Genomic DNA, 17,414 nt, shown 5'->3' with positions numbered 1-17,414 from the left:
TACTTTTTGTGAACATTGTAACATTACATTTGAAGTGTAGCACTTTCAGGGCTTATCATCATAAAATGTGAAGTCCCCCTTCCACTCCTACTGATGAGGTCTGTGAGTTTTTTGTATCTAATATTAATTCTCAGTTCAAGTTTGTTGGGAAACTATTTGTATTGAATTGAAATAATTAAGAAATATAAAAAATAAAAATTGACTAGTATGAAATTAATATGAAATATGTTAAGATATATGAAAAAGAAACCTGAATTAGATCAAGAAAAAGGGGGGAAAGGAAGAATATTGGTTAGTTTCCATTTGTAAAATTAAGCATTAAGAGACTGAATATGAGGATAACTAAAACTCAGGATGCAATGCACCAGATAAATGGAAGAGCTAGAGGCTTAAACACCACAGATGATCTCAAAATATATTTGCTCAACTGTATAACACTTCGATCACATCATCATATTACCATTTTGAAGAAAGGAACTACTGTCTCTCATGCACGCTCTCCCACTGAATGTGTAACCATGTGAAATAGTATCTTAAGTAATGAAACCCACAATATGTAACTAAGCCACTGATTGGTTTGAATAAATGTATAGCTAGCATAAATTGTGTTGTCAAATTTTGATTACTGCAAATCAACTGTTAGACCGAGCTTTAGGGACCTCTTGCAGGCCCAGATCTGGTAGGAATTCAACCCCGAAAGGTGGTTGTAACTGTCAAGGAAAATACTCAATACAGTTAAAAATGTCTGATGAAAGCTTGAATTCTTGGTGTCAGATTTGATATTAAAAAGTAGGTATGGACCAATATGAAATTGTGGCTGATAGCAATAAAGTACCAATATAAAATGTATCGATAGCTGACATTCTACCGATCTGGTATAAAATTCCAAATGGTTCATTGACCTCCTTAATAAATGTATGTTACCTAATGATGCAATGCAAAATACATTTACTTAAAAAAAATATAGTACAGAATTGTGATAATCCATAAAATTTATAACAAAATGGCATAGTATTGCACTAAATTGTAAGATATTTATAGATATATCAAATGGGTAAAATTATCGGGAATTTTACCAATGAACCAATCTACACGCTGATATCGAGAGAGTAACAATTAATCTGTCCCATCCCTAATAAAAAGTATTTAGTGAACTAGGAAGTGATGTTAAAAGTTAGAACAAGATATGATCTCAAAAACAAGTGTAGGAATATGATACATGTATGAAATTAAGTGTTATGTATTTTTTTTGTTTTGATTCATGCCATGTCTAATTTTTTTTGCAGAAAATGTGTGATAGATGGCGTAAATTGAGAGAAGAACATGGTGAATCTTCTGAGCAAGTGCCTGCTCCTGTTGCACCAGGTTACTGAACTTTATTATTTCACTTTGAACATGTACTTTATAATTCTTTGGTGTGGGTCACAACAGTTTCATGGTAGGATGATCTAGCATGATTACTGTATTCTTGATGAAGTACATAATTGATGATTATATTTCATATAATCTTCAATTATATCATTGTCCTGGCACTGAACCACCATTGTAACTACTCCATGTTTGTACAGGTTCTGGTGCGTAGTTAATATGACAAATTTGAGATGTTACATTTGCAATCTTCATCACAAATATATTGGTCATGATGGTGATCCCTCTTTAGTTTCTGTTGGCTATGATGCAGACACTCCAACATTTCTATCATTCATATAAAGCAGATACATTTTTATATCATGTAGCATTTCATGCAAGTCTTAGGTATCAGGAATAAAAAAAATTAAATAACTTAAAAGAAGTGAATCTATTTGTCTGCAATGGAAGTTGAATGTGACATTTTACTTTAATATATCTATACGTATTTGTTAAGTGAACAATGTATATTTTGTGCTTTTTTTTATCTTTCTTTCAGTGTATATTCAGTGCAAATGATTTTATATATTTGCGTGGGATAGAAACTTGCAGAACCTCCTGTAAACTTTAAGAACGGGAGCTTTTACACCCACATATGAAGTTCGGGAACCTCCTGTGAGCTGAGCTTACTTAAATACATGTGCGTTGGAGAGCAGTCATCAAGAGAAAGTCTTTGCGGGAGGAACCGTGGTATTTGCCCATGGTTCTAAGTGCTTTAACAGCAGCATTAGTGCTTGTAATACCCAGTACATTGTGTGTGGTAGTTATTAAATCTGTACATATCGTCTTGTGTGTGTGGGGGGGTTCTGATCCATGCATCATACAAGAACCAAACAAGATTTAGGATAATTTGGAACAGGATGGAGTGTAGCCAGGTAGCCAGAGTTGTGGGGCTTTCTGGATACTGACACTCAACAAATGGTCCTCCTGGCTGGATTGAATTGTATTTTTGTGCCATATTCTGGTAGTTCGTTGACGGTAAATGAATTAGCCAGAAACAGAGTCAACGTGCCACACCCTTATATATTTGTTTGCATATTTATTTTGCATCTCTTGCATGGTGAGTCATCATGGAGCAGTTGCAGACATCAAAGACAGTCTTCAATTGGGAAGTTACGCAGATGGAAAATAAATCAGTTTTACCTACACTGGACAGTGCAACAATACAAGTGTATGTAGATAAAGGTCTTCAGCTCAGTGCAGATTGCAGTACTTTACTCCTGAATCTCACGAAACAGTGCAAGGAAATAGTATTTTCCAAGTATAATGATGCAGTGCAGTACAAGATAGACTCGAGTTGTTGGGCTCTCTGTATCAAAAACAGAAACAAGTCATCTCTCTCATTATCACATTGAACAGTGAAGGAAAAAGTGATGTGCAGTTGCTGAAACTAACTTTACCCACATTCAGCAGTGACATTCAACAGAGATATTTGCTAAAGGAATAAATACAGGACTTCAGAATAGAGGGATTCACGTTCTGTACGGCTAGTGCTCCTTTTATAGCCACCAGGATGGCAGTGGAAACAGCTGAACTGGAGAGAGAAAAGGGTCTTCTTGTGATACAGTCTTCATTCAAGGAGTTATTAGTAGGGCTTGGAAGTTGATGTTGATGACCTAAACAATCTCCAAAAATGACCTACAGAATAATCTTAAAATTATTAAAAACTGACATAAACATTTTAAAAAATTACCTAAAATAATCTTCGCTCTTAAAAGGAAAGCTTCATTTTTCATTAATTAAAGGAGAGTAGTTAAATAATTCGGTAAAACCCATTGTTTTTGAAAATACAATTGTGTTTCACGTGCATCAGATTTATATATTTTTTTGTACATGCACAGATTAAAGCTACAATAGTGGCCAGCAAGAAACGTCAAAGTAGACTTCACCCAAAGTATTTTTGGATTGATGAAAGAAAAATAAATTTACTGCTATGAATGATTTAATCCATTGCCAAAGATTTAAGTTAAAATAATATGTTCTTTTACATCAACCATTTCTTCGTTTAATGACGTACTTGCAAACAAGACCATGTTAGGATATTTAATATGTGTAAGTTATGCTAGCAATTGCAATTAAAATTCATGAAACAACAGGGAAAGAGCAAAAAGAAACCTCATAGGGGATAAAATGGCAACAAGAATGGCAAAAAATACTGAAAAATGACCTAAAAGTTAAAAAAGGCCACAAAATGCAAAAGAGGAAAAAAAAATGCAAAATAAAAACAATGTTTTCTGGTTATAACTGAAGTGAAATGGACTATTAGCAGGGTGAGCATTCTCTTCAAGGCCCAGAAAAAAAATGATTTTTCATCAACTACTGAGCTCTAGTTATTAGTAAACAGGTATTCAAGCTTATCAAAGCTCCAGAGATAGTGGCTTGGTACTTCAGATTTATGTGCAGTGGATGGATGGACTGTACAGATGTTCAATTGTGAAACTTGCTCCTCTACCATATTGTAAGGAAACCTTATTGTACTATTAATAAGAGGAGAATGTTGATTGTGGTTGAAAGTAATATTTCAGTGGGAGGCGGTTGGGGGTGGGGGGTGTTCAGTGAACAATGTATATTTCGTGTTTATCTTCTTTCTCTTTTTTTCAGTGTATATTTGGTGTGAAGTGATTTTATATATTTGTGTGGGATGGAAACTTGCAAAACCTCCCGTAAACTTTAAGAATGGGAGCTTTTACACCTTTTGTTTCGTAGTTGATGTGAGCATCACAGGTGTACCATTATATGCATGTTGAATATGGAGAATACTGCAAAACGAGAGGCCAAGAGTGTCTTGATTGTCCTTTCTGAATTTTACCATCCGAGTGGATCCTCATCATTGTGGTCAAAATGTTTTTTCACTGGGCGATGTGTGATCAGCACATGGAGTCATATCACTACTTTTATCTCATTCTTTACTTGAGTCTGCCATTTCTTATTTTCAGTTAGCTCCCAAAATTGTTTTTATAATCCTGAACAAACATCATCATTTTGGCCCAGTTTTGGTGGCTGATCATATTGTGTGGTTTGAGCTACAGTTTCACCATGCAAGATTTCAGGCTGTCGTGGCATGAGCATGGATGTGATGTACCTTTGTGCCACTTCTCAATTTCATTTAATCACCATTCATCTTCATTATTACCTGAAAATGGCAGGAAAGCAACATAAAATAAGAGAAATACAATTGCAAAATTTTGTGAGCATCCCAGTAGTGTAGGGCAGGCAAATTCCCCCCCACATAGGTGCAAGTATAAAAAAGTCCAATCTTATGACCAGAGGATTTTGATCTGTTCATAAAGAAGTTTTGCTTGCAAAATGTGAGAGAACTGCATTTTTAAAGAGAAAGCAAAATGTGATATAATATTCAAACATTTTTTTAAAAAAATAGACGTGAAACTATCCACATGTATCCATGTAGCATTATTTGAGGTGACTATATCACAGACCTCACTACAGATAGTGAATTCAGCCAATGAGAATCCAGTATTTGGGTGGGCCAATCACGTGCACCTTCCTGAATATCCATAGCATGCATATATTTCCACACCATGTACTCTATTATTATAATTCTCTGAAATGAGAGCCATGTCATTTCTCAAAATGTTAGATATAAACTTGATCTAACTTGGCTGATCACCCGAAGCATTTGTATGAGCCATATCAAAAAGCTTCAATTCCTACTGTAAATTTAAATTGAGCTCAAGTTTACAATATATATTTGTAATCTTTCTTTATTAGACCAGTACAGTACAGTACTTTATTCGATATTTATCATTTTTAATAGCACTTTTGATCAGTATTACCGGAACATAATCCTGATGACACCGCATTCACTATGACCCTGATCAAGAATGTGTAGAAACTTACCTGCACATTCCGTGTGTGCCTTCATGGTTACTTGCTCTACTTACAATGGAAATGGTTCAGAACTTGATGCTTTGGAGTAAAATTTTGTCAGTCTAAAGTATAGTGCAATTGATTTGATTTGAAATACCTTGGAACGCACCAATAATTATTTTTATTTTCACAGGCAAGGTTCGCATAGCTCATGTCCCAAATGTTTCCTTATTGCTCAGTGCTAAGTCTAGGATGCAGCAGCAGCTAGCGGAAAGAAGTTTAAAAACTGTTACTGTACCACAGTCTGCTCCTAAAGGCAAGCAGAGAGTTGCGCATGTACCATGCCAAGTAAGTACTACATAAAATGGCCTGTGCTGTAGTCATTACTGTTACAGTCATGCCATGCATGTCTCTGGGTGACTAGTGATTGCAAAAAATTTAAACAGCACAGAGAAGCATGAAATTTTGTCTTGTCAGTTTACAATACCAGAATGTCACTAAAAGCAGTAACCAGTAACTTCTATAAATCTTCACCTGTACTATTATTACAAGTCTTTAGTGTCAAGTACGGTGTTGATGTATGAGCTACAATGTAACCTTTCTGGTCATCTGACTGATATGTTGAATTCCATTTTCTTATTTTATTCAAGAAGCTATTGTATTCAGAGGGATGTCAATAAGTAAAAACTAACTAAAGGTGTCATAATGTGTTTTGGTGTATTTTAGTATTCTACTTGCAAAGGAGATGGGTCTCAAATTCCCTTCATTGTCAGCTTGCTAAAATGTTCTTGAATTTACTCATTTACTTCCATCAGTAAACATATAATTTTGTTTGGCATGGCAGTAAAGTGCTAAAGCTTGAGCTGTAACTCTTCTCTGCTTTCATGCAGAGTGAGGCAATTTCCAGAATTTGAAAAAAGCTACGATGTTCCAAATTCTGAAAAATTACATATGTTTAGAATTCTTCTGGAGCATTCACATGAATCTTTGTGTGGTTAGCTTTGACTGTTATGTAGATCTGAAAGGCGTTTTCATCATAATTTAAACACTACCATCACTTAAATTTTTCATGGAGCACCCAATCAAATCCCAAATGAAGCTTGTTATTGTTGAAAGTTGCCTTTTTTTGTCTTTGAACAGGAAGTTCTGAAACGTCCAGTGATATCTGTAGAACCAGGTGCTACTAAAATACCCACAAACGTGAGACAACGATACCTTAACACTATTATAGATGAGTGCCTTAAGATTTGTGAGACTGACAAGGAAGCCTATGATAAGGTAAGCAGGGTTGAATGGAAAAAAGAAATATTGAAGAAAAATATTGTTTGTGGTTTAAAACACGTCTGTTTGGTTTATACTAGGGATTGGTTGATATGAAATTATTGCCAATACCGATAAAGTACAAATACAAAATTTATGGATACCGATAACTAGAGGCACATATTTTTGGTAAATAAAAAAGCAAATTTTCGGTATAAAAATGGAGTTAATTTCGGGTTCAAAAGTGGTAAATAAAATGAAATATCGGTGTTATAGCAGTGAAAAATTGGATGAAAAGTGGTATATAAAAAGACATTTTGGTTTAAAAATTGTGAATATAATCCTAAATTTGATTTAAAAACTACACTTATTCCACAGAATTAACATTTCACTTCTAATAGCACATTTATGTAGTTATAAGAGTATTAAGTTTATTTCTGTGTAAAGAAGTCCATTTTTGCTTCTCCAATATTAACAGCAGAATTAATCAATTTTCCGGGAATTGCATAACTCACAGGATTCTTCAGACTTCAGAAAGTGTCGCGTCGGTATATAAATGGTAAATTTTGTGTTTAAGAGTTAATTTCGCTTTTTGCTGTTCATTTCGCATTATTTCGTGACAAAACATGGTCCCAAAATGCATCTCACACCTTTCAAAAACATGAAAAATTAACACTACAATGTGTTTTTTCAAATTTCGTTTTTTCGTCAAAAACGAAATATGCATGCACCTACCGATAACCGATATTCTACAGATCCAATATAAAATCCTAAATGTTGCATGAAGAACCTGAATGGTTCATTAACCTTAATAAATGGGAGTTTCCAGGTGACTGCAATGCAAAAGAAGTTGCATATTTAGATATTTACTTTTTTTTTAAAAAGTAGGGCATGGAGATTATCCATAAAAATTATAACAAAATTGCATAATTTTGCAATAAATTATAAGATACCTATAGATATATTGAATCAGTAAAATAATCGGTAATTTTACCAATAAACCGATACAACGATATGCCTATATTGGCCGATACCGATAGAGTACCAATTAATCTGTCTCATCCCTAGTTTATACTCAATATTTTTTTGTGTGTATCAGTTACAATAGTAGTACTAAAAAATCACTTTCTGACTAACATTCTCACAACAACAGTAGTAGTACTAAAAGTCACTTTCTGACTTTAACATTCTCTCTGTTATATGTTTTCTTTGCTTTAAACTATTTTCAGTTCTAGTGGAGATGTATGTATTCTTTACAGTGTACGAGGGTCACTATTTATATTTTGAGCCTAACAATGAAAAAACAGGAATTTGGCATTGAAAACTGCTTTATTGTTTTTCGAAGTATTCTCCTTTATGGTCAATACACTTTTGCATTCGTTCGAACCATTTGTCAAAGCAGTTTTTCCAATCTTCTTGAGACACCTCCATAATATGGTTTTTGAACGCATCAACAGCATCTTCCGCCAGCGAAAATCGTTGTCCACGCAATTTATTCTTGACATTCGAGAACAAGAAGAAGTCATTGGGTGCCAAATCAGGACTGTACAGTGGATGACCCATCAATTCGATTTTTTGACTGTTCATAAAGTCGGTTGTTAGACGAGATGTGTGACAGCTGGCATTGTCTTGATGAAGAATGATCCGACGGCGTTTGTTTGTTTTCCATATTTGACCGAAGACCTCTGGCAAACAAATTGTTGTGTACCATTCAGAGTTGACCGTTCTACGTTCCTCTAAAGGCACAGTTGCCACATGACCAGTTTTCCCGAAAAAACAGGCGACCATTTGTTTCGATGTGCTTCGAGCGCGAACAACTTTTGTTGGATTGGGTTCATCTTGAAACACCAATACAGTCGACTGCTGTTTACGTTCCGGCTCATATGCATATATCCATGATTTGTCACCTGTTACAATCTTATATACATCTTTTGAAGCACCACGATTGTATTTATTGAGCATTTGTTTGCACCAATTGACGCGAGCGTCTTTTTTAGTTTTTGTCAAATTGTGTGGGATCCAACGAGAACATACCTTTCTCACAGCTAAATGATCATGTAATATTTTATATATGATGCCTATCGTTGCCTCAATCTCACAGTATGTCACATGACGATCTTGCAGTATTAGGTTTTTGCACAGCATCAATGTTTTCTTGAACAACAACTGATTTGGGACGACCTTCGTGAATCTCGTCGGTGAGCGAATGGCGGCCACGATTAAATTCGTTATACCAGCGTTTCACAGTGGCAAAGGATGGGCTTCATCGCCAAATGTGGAAGTAAGTTGATCGATGCATTCTTGTCTTGATAATCCACGTCGAAAATCGTAAAAAATCATCGCACGAAAATGTTCTCGAGTTAATTCCATTTTATTGTTGTCGTGCAATCTCCAAGGCAACACAAATCAAGCTATTGACAATACATTTGAAGTACTTTATGGTCAATAATGCCAGACGATTCTGTGCAAACGTCAAATAATGCCTAACTTCAATCAGTGTTGCCAAGGCTCAAAATATAAATAGTGGCCCTCGTATATATAGTAGGATGGACTGGTATGAAATTTATGCTGACACTGATAAAGTAACACTACAAATAAATTTACCAATACTGGCAATCAATATACTGACCCAATGTAAAATTACAATTAAAAAAAAACATGAGTTGTTCATTAACTTCCTTAATTAATGTATCTGAAAAATAAACTTTGTTTTTTGGTGTATCTGTTAATTTGTCCCATCTCAGTTTTTTGGTAATAAAGGTGTGGGCAGAATTCCTTTTTTGTGAAAATATATTGTTTTGTAATATCTTCTAATTACTGAAAATATGTGGGTCCTTCATAAGCATGACAAGCCTGATTATGCTGAAGAAAACAAGACATGATTTATAAATCTACAATTCGTAAATACAGAGAAACTTAGCAGCAGATGTCACTACTCTAAAATGTAATATCTGGGAATCTTAGAATTGTATTCATATTTTGGAAAATGAGAGACACTATAGTAATGAATACAGAAAAACTTAGTACTCACTTTTCTGTGAAGGTGTTTTTGGTTGTTCTATTAATTTATAATAATTAATTCATTGGATAATTGGGACTGGACCTACAGTTTAAAGTGGGATCCACACCAGAGACCTTCACAAGACCCGGAAATATGATAATGATAAAGCACCTCAAACTGTCACGGAGCAAAGTATGGGGCATTTAAATGCTTCCGGTGTTTTAACTGAAGAAGGGTATGGATAATATTATCAGTTCTTCCTTCCTTCCTGCAACTTCAGATGCAGCTGTTGCCCCCTGTAACGGGCACGAAGATGATTTATTTTCCCAAATTTCCTGATCAAGTTCTACGTTTCAGGAATGTGCTTAAATCTGAAACCAAGTGCTTTGGTAAATTTTCTTCTCCTTGATAGCTCTACACTGGCTTCCAGTGTTCTCTGTATCTTGTACCACCTCCTTCTGTTTGTTTCCTCCAAGGGTCCCGGGTTCGAATCCTGGTTGGGCTTGGTTGTTTGTGAATGTCCATAAATCAATTTCATCATTTCATCACTCATCCCCATCTTTGCAAATTAGCCAAGAGGCACAAAACGCGAAGTAAAATAAATTAAATCAATCAATCAATCAAATGTTTGTTTCCTACTCTTCAAGTAACAACCACGAAAAAAGAACTATCTTTCTCAAAATTGAAACTTAGGAAAAATTTCTGGAAGGTAGTGTCGAATGGTATGATTCAGCTCAAATATAGCGGAATCAGTAATTTATTTATTCAATTACTGCCTCAACAGAGGTAAATCCTCCAATTACAGAAGGCAGATAAGCAATTTTACAAAAGATCTCGCTCTTGAACGAGAAAGGGTAAGATCTAATGTAAAAGTGTCATTCGCTGCCCAGAAGTCAGCTTTCTGCTAAGCAAGGTGGTTCGATTTAAATCCGGTTGATTTAAATCAAAATTTAAATTGAGGAATTCTATTTTAAAAAAATCACTTATTGAAATCACTTTAAATAAAATTACAGAATAATGTACACAAGGAATTTGTAGATATCAGAATAACTTTTTGTAAAAGTAATGTTGTAATCATTTAATGGTGTTTATTATACTCTAAGAAAGGAAATAAAGGAAACAAAATGTATGTACTGATGGGGTGAAGCTCATACGAAAGTAAATGTAATATGTCATCTGAAAAAAAAACACTTAAATTTCCCTTGATTTAAAATTCAATAATTTTTATAAGCAAAAATAGCACACCTGTTAAATAGAATAATATACAAAATACTAATCATGTTAAACCATAAATAGTGTCATTTTAATTAAACTCTAAATAAATATGGCAGCTGATATTTGGCTACCTATCATTAAAAATGCTAAAATTTGGCTGCAAAGACTGTAAAAATTATTTTAAGTTAAAATTATAAAGTACATCCAGAATTTATTATTTTCACTGTAAGAAAAGTTACTGAAATTATAATAGTTTCATTAATACACTCAACAAACATTTTCATATTAGGTTCATTATGTTCAGTTCCAGAAACAGAGAAATGCATATTTACATGTAATTTGTTATTTGCTTTAATCAAACTGTTCAAATATTTTACAGGGCCGTTTATAAGAAAAAGCCTTTCTATATAAAAAATATGTATATGTGTACGGTGCCAAAAAAATATATATTTAAATAAAAAATATAAAAAATTATAAATAAAAATCATTATTTTTATGCACCCAGCTATTAAGAGGGCCGGGGGAGGGGATAAGTAAGTATTTGTATTTTCTTCTTTTGAATACATAAATGTCAAAGAAAGATATGTTGTAATATGTGAAAATTCAGATGTAGAGCATCGATTTGTATAATTATTAATATAAGTGTAGCCACAACCAGCCATTCTAAGTAATTACATAAATTTCCTGGAAGAATCTGACTGTACTTGAGGGACCGAAATTTGTTTTTTTGCGGATGCGTACTCTACGATTTTGTTATGCCACTGTGTCAAATATTTAATATTACATTAACATTAAGACGTTACAACAAAATGAGATTCACAATTATTATTATCATCTAAGTCTTAAAATTCAAAGTTAACTGGTACAATTAATGTGCAACAAAGTCAAAATTGCTAATTAAAAAAGTCAAATTAGCTGTATCAATTGATTACACCAAAGATTTCACACTTATGGGGCAAATGACTATCGTTTTAAGATTTGTTGATGTTGAAACCGATTGTTTCGAAGAGCTTGTTGGTAGATACTTTGGGCCCCTAGACAGGATTGGTGTTTAGCGCAGCCCCTTCCACCCCGCTCTGTCAAGCACTGACATTTTATGTGCATCCTTCGATATTTTCTACTTAAGGCATTGTTTGTGACATTTACATTCTACAAACTTTGAAATGAGGAAACATTAAATAATATATAGGTTATATTTAAAGATTCCTAGTTTGTATTTCTGATTTTTTTTTAAAAAAAGTTTAGCACATTTAAGGATATTTCAGTTGTCTTACTGCCTAAAGAACATCTTAAAAATGTACTATTACTACTACTTTGGCTAATGAAAAATACAGGAGCGTGTTACTGTAGCTCTGCCAAGTGTAAATTTCTCTGTTGCATACTATTAAATATAATTTTCATCAGAAATTAATTATTATTATAGGCTATTATATAAATATGATAATTTGCTGACATTTGCTTGATGACTGTGTATCGATTCACATCGATATTTCAAACTTAAGAATGAATGGGGCCGTGCATTCTAATCTCGCCCAGGGCCTCGCGGTATGTTGCTATGCCACTGTACCTAAGATTTTGTAACTTCTCAAATTAGTTTCATTATTATGTCAAACCAACTACCACAAAATTAGTTTCATTATTATGTCAAACCAACTACCACATATTTTCCAAATTTGTTTTGAAGGTCTTGAAATAGGTTTGTGTGTCTTGTTCATTTTATGTCACTTTTCTGGTCTTGAAATCGTAAATCATCTCTTGGTTTAATTTTTACGTTTTTTGTTTGTTGAAATGTGTAAATAGCATTGCCTGCTATTTGCACCCATATGAAGATACAAGCTAACAATTATATTTGTCATCGTATTACTATCAATGCAGTCTGTAGAACTAGATAATTAGCAATAACATGAGCGAACGATGATTTGTTGAAAGAGATGACAATATTCAAAAACCTTTTATAATGCAAATTCTGATTTCATGTTCCATTTTATGGACCATGCCTTAGTGTTCAGGGGGGGAGGGGGATCTTGAGCAAGTAATTCAGATATTGGATAGGCAAAATTACATCAGAGAAAATCGGTTTGATTGATTGATTAATTTATTTGGTCAATTTATGCACAGTAAGGCTAATCGGGACTGGACCTATAGTTTAAAGTGGGTTCTGAACCACCATGTGCCTCCACCGGGTATTGAACCTGGGACCCCTTGATTACAAGGCAACGGCACTACCACTGCGCCACAGGGGAGCACCCCCCAAAAAAGTATAATGTAGAACAACCACTAGTCACACAAAGTTCCAGAATATTTACGATGACACTTTTTGCGAAACTTGGTTCGTACTCCTTTACAGGCATCCATAGTGGCGGCGATTAGGGGCAGGGCTAAGAGGGTGCAGTTGCCGACCCCACTTTTTGCCAATTTTGCACCATGCTAACCTCATGTACCAAGGGGAATTAAACTGTCCTCCCCCCCCCCCCCACACACACATTTGCACCTTGGCCTCATAGTTTCGGAACCCAATCGCTGCCTCTGGGTGTGAGTGATACAAATGTTTTCTGTCTGCAATTTCAATTTGATAAAAATGATGAACATTTTAAGTGCTCCTTGACCAGTTTAGAATCTAAAAGTTGGCAATGGTGACTGCGTGACTCATGTATCTGGAGACGGTGCAAAACCGGAATGAGCGTTCGCTGAAGAGAAGTGAGGTTTGTCTTGCAAGGCCTTCCAGTTACCTGGGGGCTTTTGATGCTTGACGGGTCAAATCCCAGGTCTATAGTTTTACTCGCCCGCTTGCTAGCAAGGTGGGCCTAGTAAGCGATTCTGGCCGATGTGCAGCTCTCTGATCTACACCACTATGTGCATGCACTGTGTATTGAACCTGGTACCCCTTGATTAAAAGGTGATGTCGTTACCACTACACCATCGGTGAAGCCCCTCTGTATTTGTTTTGAAGTTTGTAAAATTTTCTCTCTTGACAACTGTATTTTTGATGAAATGTCAATTTACTTTCAGGCTGTTGAAGAAGAAAGATGCTGTTTCATTAGGTCATCCAGCAAAGTTGTGTATCTTAATGTGGTAGCAAATTTAATTAGTAGGCTGAGAAAGGAGGCAGAATCTGTGATTGCTTCAAATTTGCAGGTTGGAGCTGGTAAGTATGGAATACTTGTATATCTTGTGCCATAATTTTTAACTGATTGTATTACTTAATAAGGATGGAAGATGGCAGCTACATCTTATATCCATTAATGGCAGAGAAATGTGCAGGCAAAAGCTGAACATTGTTCATTAAATGCAAGATTTACTGGAGTCAGTTAAGTTTTGAAATGTAACTTCAACATCAAAATATTATCTACATGCAGAGTTTGACAGCATTTATCCATTTTTGTTTTATACTGCAGCAATTAGTATGGCATGTATTTACATGGACTGGTTTGTGATGCAAAACATTGCTTCTGATACTCGTATAAATCAGGCTCAAATTTAGAATGCTATGTGCCTTGAGTCTCACAATAATGCAATCTTTCAAAAGTACTCCAAATGGGAAATATTCAGTGCTTTCTTGTGTCACTTGAAAAATATATGTCCTAAGCCGTTGCTGAGTGTGTATTTATAAACCCAGGACAAACCAATGCTCTCAGTAATTTATAATATTTGTCACTAGTTCTTGCTATTTACAGTATTGCATTGCAATGTGGTCATGCCAGTCTAACACAAGGTTTACTTTAATATGTTATATGTTATTTACGTTCTTTCATGTGATTACAGTATCACAATATTAAAGATCTGTATTTTTTTTTAAAAAAAATCTTCCTCTCAATTTTTACCTCAAAATCAAGTTTGAGATATTTTATGTACGTAGATTCTTGAAATGTATAGTATGGTAATAATGTTTTAATTTCAACAGGATGGTATCGAGAGTACTTCAGCTGAGTTTAACAAAGTTTAAATAGTTACAAATAGGGCTAAATAAATAAATAACATTTTGGGAGCTCCCTCATAGCCAGGTGGTTAGCACTCACCTTTGATACATGTGGTCCGTTCATTGTCGACCCAGTATCAAGAGGATCTGAATGAAACAATAGCAAACTCCAGTCTCAAATGCCAAGAAACGATGGTTATAGGACTTGATGTGCTGACCATGTATCATGCAATGAAAACCCACTTCGTCGATGTTGGACCTCGGAGGTCTGCTGCCCAGATATCATTCTCCAACACAACCTCACCAAGTGAAATCTGGCAACCATGCTGCTTAATTTCCCTGCTTAGATGGAAAAAAACTGCCTTCTTTTATACCAATTTATATAGTTTAGTTTTCAAGAAATGGCACAACTGCTGTGGTGTGCTAACACATGGTTGGGGTAAATTGTGACAATCAGGGCTTGTGACGTTCTGCTTGGTTCATAAAATTTGGAAGGTAAGAGAGTCCAGGACATAAGTTATTCTCAACATGCAAAGCGTACAATAGTTTTCATATTTGAAGCTAACGTCACGAGGTTATGTGACACTTCAAGATACTCAAGGAATATCTATATACAGACCGTATAGAATCTGAAGTACAAGAAGTTTACATAATTCGAAACAACACCTACTACAGTGTGCTTTTATGGTACAATATCGCATTTTCCAAAAATGAACATTCAAAGAAACCCAACATACCATTTGATTCTACTTAGCTACTGCTACTCCCAACACCATATATCAAAATTTTAAGTTTCTAATTCTTTCTTACTACAACTCATAGTTCAATAATAGGTAATACAGAGGATTGGATTAACAGTGGCATTGATTTATTCAAGTTTTGCTTTAGTTCAAGAATATGTTTTCAACACTTTTAACAACAAGTAACAAGGTCAATAATAAATCGCCAATTAAGTTTTCCTAAACATTTCAAATGTGCTTCTGCAGGGAAATATTTTGAATAAAGAATTTCCGTTTCAACAATCTTAATAATAAACAACGGAACAAGAACAACTTAAAACTTATTTTCACAAGAAATATTCTGCCAATGAATATATGACAATTATTTGCCTTTTATGCATACTTTCTCTTTTTATTTACTTACTAGGTCAATCTACATTTTTACGCACATAAAAATGATGCGTCCTAAGTACGTTAAACTACATGAACATTTATCTTAAAGCTTTCTTTACCTATGAGTAAATATAATTCAACCGACTCGACAAGATGCTTTGCGAGGATATATTTTACATTAATTAGGTTATTATGAATGGTTGGGTACTTAAAAAATATTTCATTTTCTGTTATTCGCATGGAATCTTACGAGTAACAGTGACATCATAAATTGTGGAGTGCCACAATAGAAATCTTAACTTCTTTATTCTCTTCCACATATTTTTAAACTAATTAACATAATTTCATTTACAGTTTATGCATGATCGTTTTAATGTTCGAGAGAGTAATTTGATTCAAACTGATATGGTTTCCAATTTTCGTAAACTTTACCACTTTTCAATTAACATTACGTATTCACGAATTTTCACCATGAGTCATACATAGGTGTCTATGTTCGTGTGCATAATTCCTTTTTATTTTTATGCATAATCGTAATAAATGCACAGAGTTTAATTCAAAGAAGGAAAGATATTTGCTATTTTTAACACTATTTTACTTGCTGAAGTTCAGTTGTATAGGACATGATCAAATTCTCTAGACACGCAAGTTATCACTGCACATACCTGTTCTATTCCCATTGGTTACCACATTGTCAAATCTCCCATGCGACTTGATTAAAGACTTCTGCACATTAATAAGAAGGTAGATTCACTTTTGTAGAAGAGTCTTCGTCTGTCGATCGAAAATAGTTTCTTAGACGACTCAACAAGAAAGTTTTAACATTCTCAGGGTAGCATATTCCCATCCTCATGAAACTTTCCAGCTCAGGATACTATGAAGTAGAAAATGACATCTCTGATTTGGGCGTTTATTGAAAGTAACTTCCGTCGTACGTAAATCAATACACCAAAATGTTGATATCACTTCTCCATCATTATGTGCATACGTCTGCACGAATGTTCCTGTTACTCCACTGCATCGCTGGAATTTTAAGTTCACTGCATTCACACATGTCAACTGTAACGTATCACTTGCATGTTCCTTGTGTGTCTTGCTCTCGTATCTGGCGTTCTTCATCTTGTAATGCGTATCGAAGTTCTGTCTTCACAAATCTAGGTGGCCGTATAGAGCTGCTATCTAATGACTGCTTGTTGAACTACACTTCAAAACAAACAACTTTTATGCACGCTCGTAATGGAGTGCAAAGCAAAGTGCATTGTGACTGATTTGAGCGACGATTTTATTTCGAAAATAGTTTGTTGCGAAAATTCCTCACAGGCTTTGCCCCTGCATCCCCCCTGAATCCTTAATTGTCGGACGTTGCTTAAAATGTTGCTGTTAACTCATTTTTTTGTAGAATTTAATTTTTAAAAAATGCAGTATTTTTTAAGTACTTTTGAAAATCTATCCCATAATAATATGATGGTAACAAAGGGAAATGAAGGGAAATTATGGACTTTTTCAAACTTCACTTGTTAATAGTAGTAACAATGGATATATTGTTTTGTAATTCGAGTATGTCATGCCTTCATATGTATACTAAAGATAAGAAAAGACAGAACTGAAATATCATGTGTAGTTTTCAAGAAATGACACATTAATTGCTGCTGCACACTGCTGGTTGAAATATCAA

The 17,414-nt window shown here is 34.6% G+C and overlaps 1 protein-coding gene across 1 annotated transcript in view; it reads left to right on the top strand.

The window, feature by feature from the left end:
* Positions 1-17,414, top strand: part of LOC145983950 (uncharacterized) — a 64,448-nt gene that overhangs the window by 20,120 nt on the left and 26,914 nt on the right. The window contains exons 5-8 of the mRNA XM_083117152.1: positions 1,287-1,365; positions 5,429-5,583; positions 6,376-6,513; positions 13,721-13,856. Of these exons, the coding sequence (XP_082973278.1) occupies positions 1,287-1,365; positions 5,429-5,583; positions 6,376-6,513; positions 13,721-13,856 (508 nt within the window). The remainder of the gene's footprint in view (positions 1-1,286; positions 1,366-5,428; positions 5,584-6,375; positions 6,514-13,720; positions 13,857-17,414) is intronic.

This window comes from Lepisma saccharinum, chromosome 2 (genome assembly GCF_977018435.1).
Source record: "Lepisma saccharinum chromosome 2, izLepSacc3.1, whole genome shotgun sequence".
In the NCBI taxonomy this organism is placed as follows: Eukaryota; Metazoa; Arthropoda; class Insecta; order Zygentoma; family Lepismatidae; genus Lepisma; species Lepisma saccharinum.
This window is presented reverse-complemented; position numbering and strand designations above follow the sequence as displayed.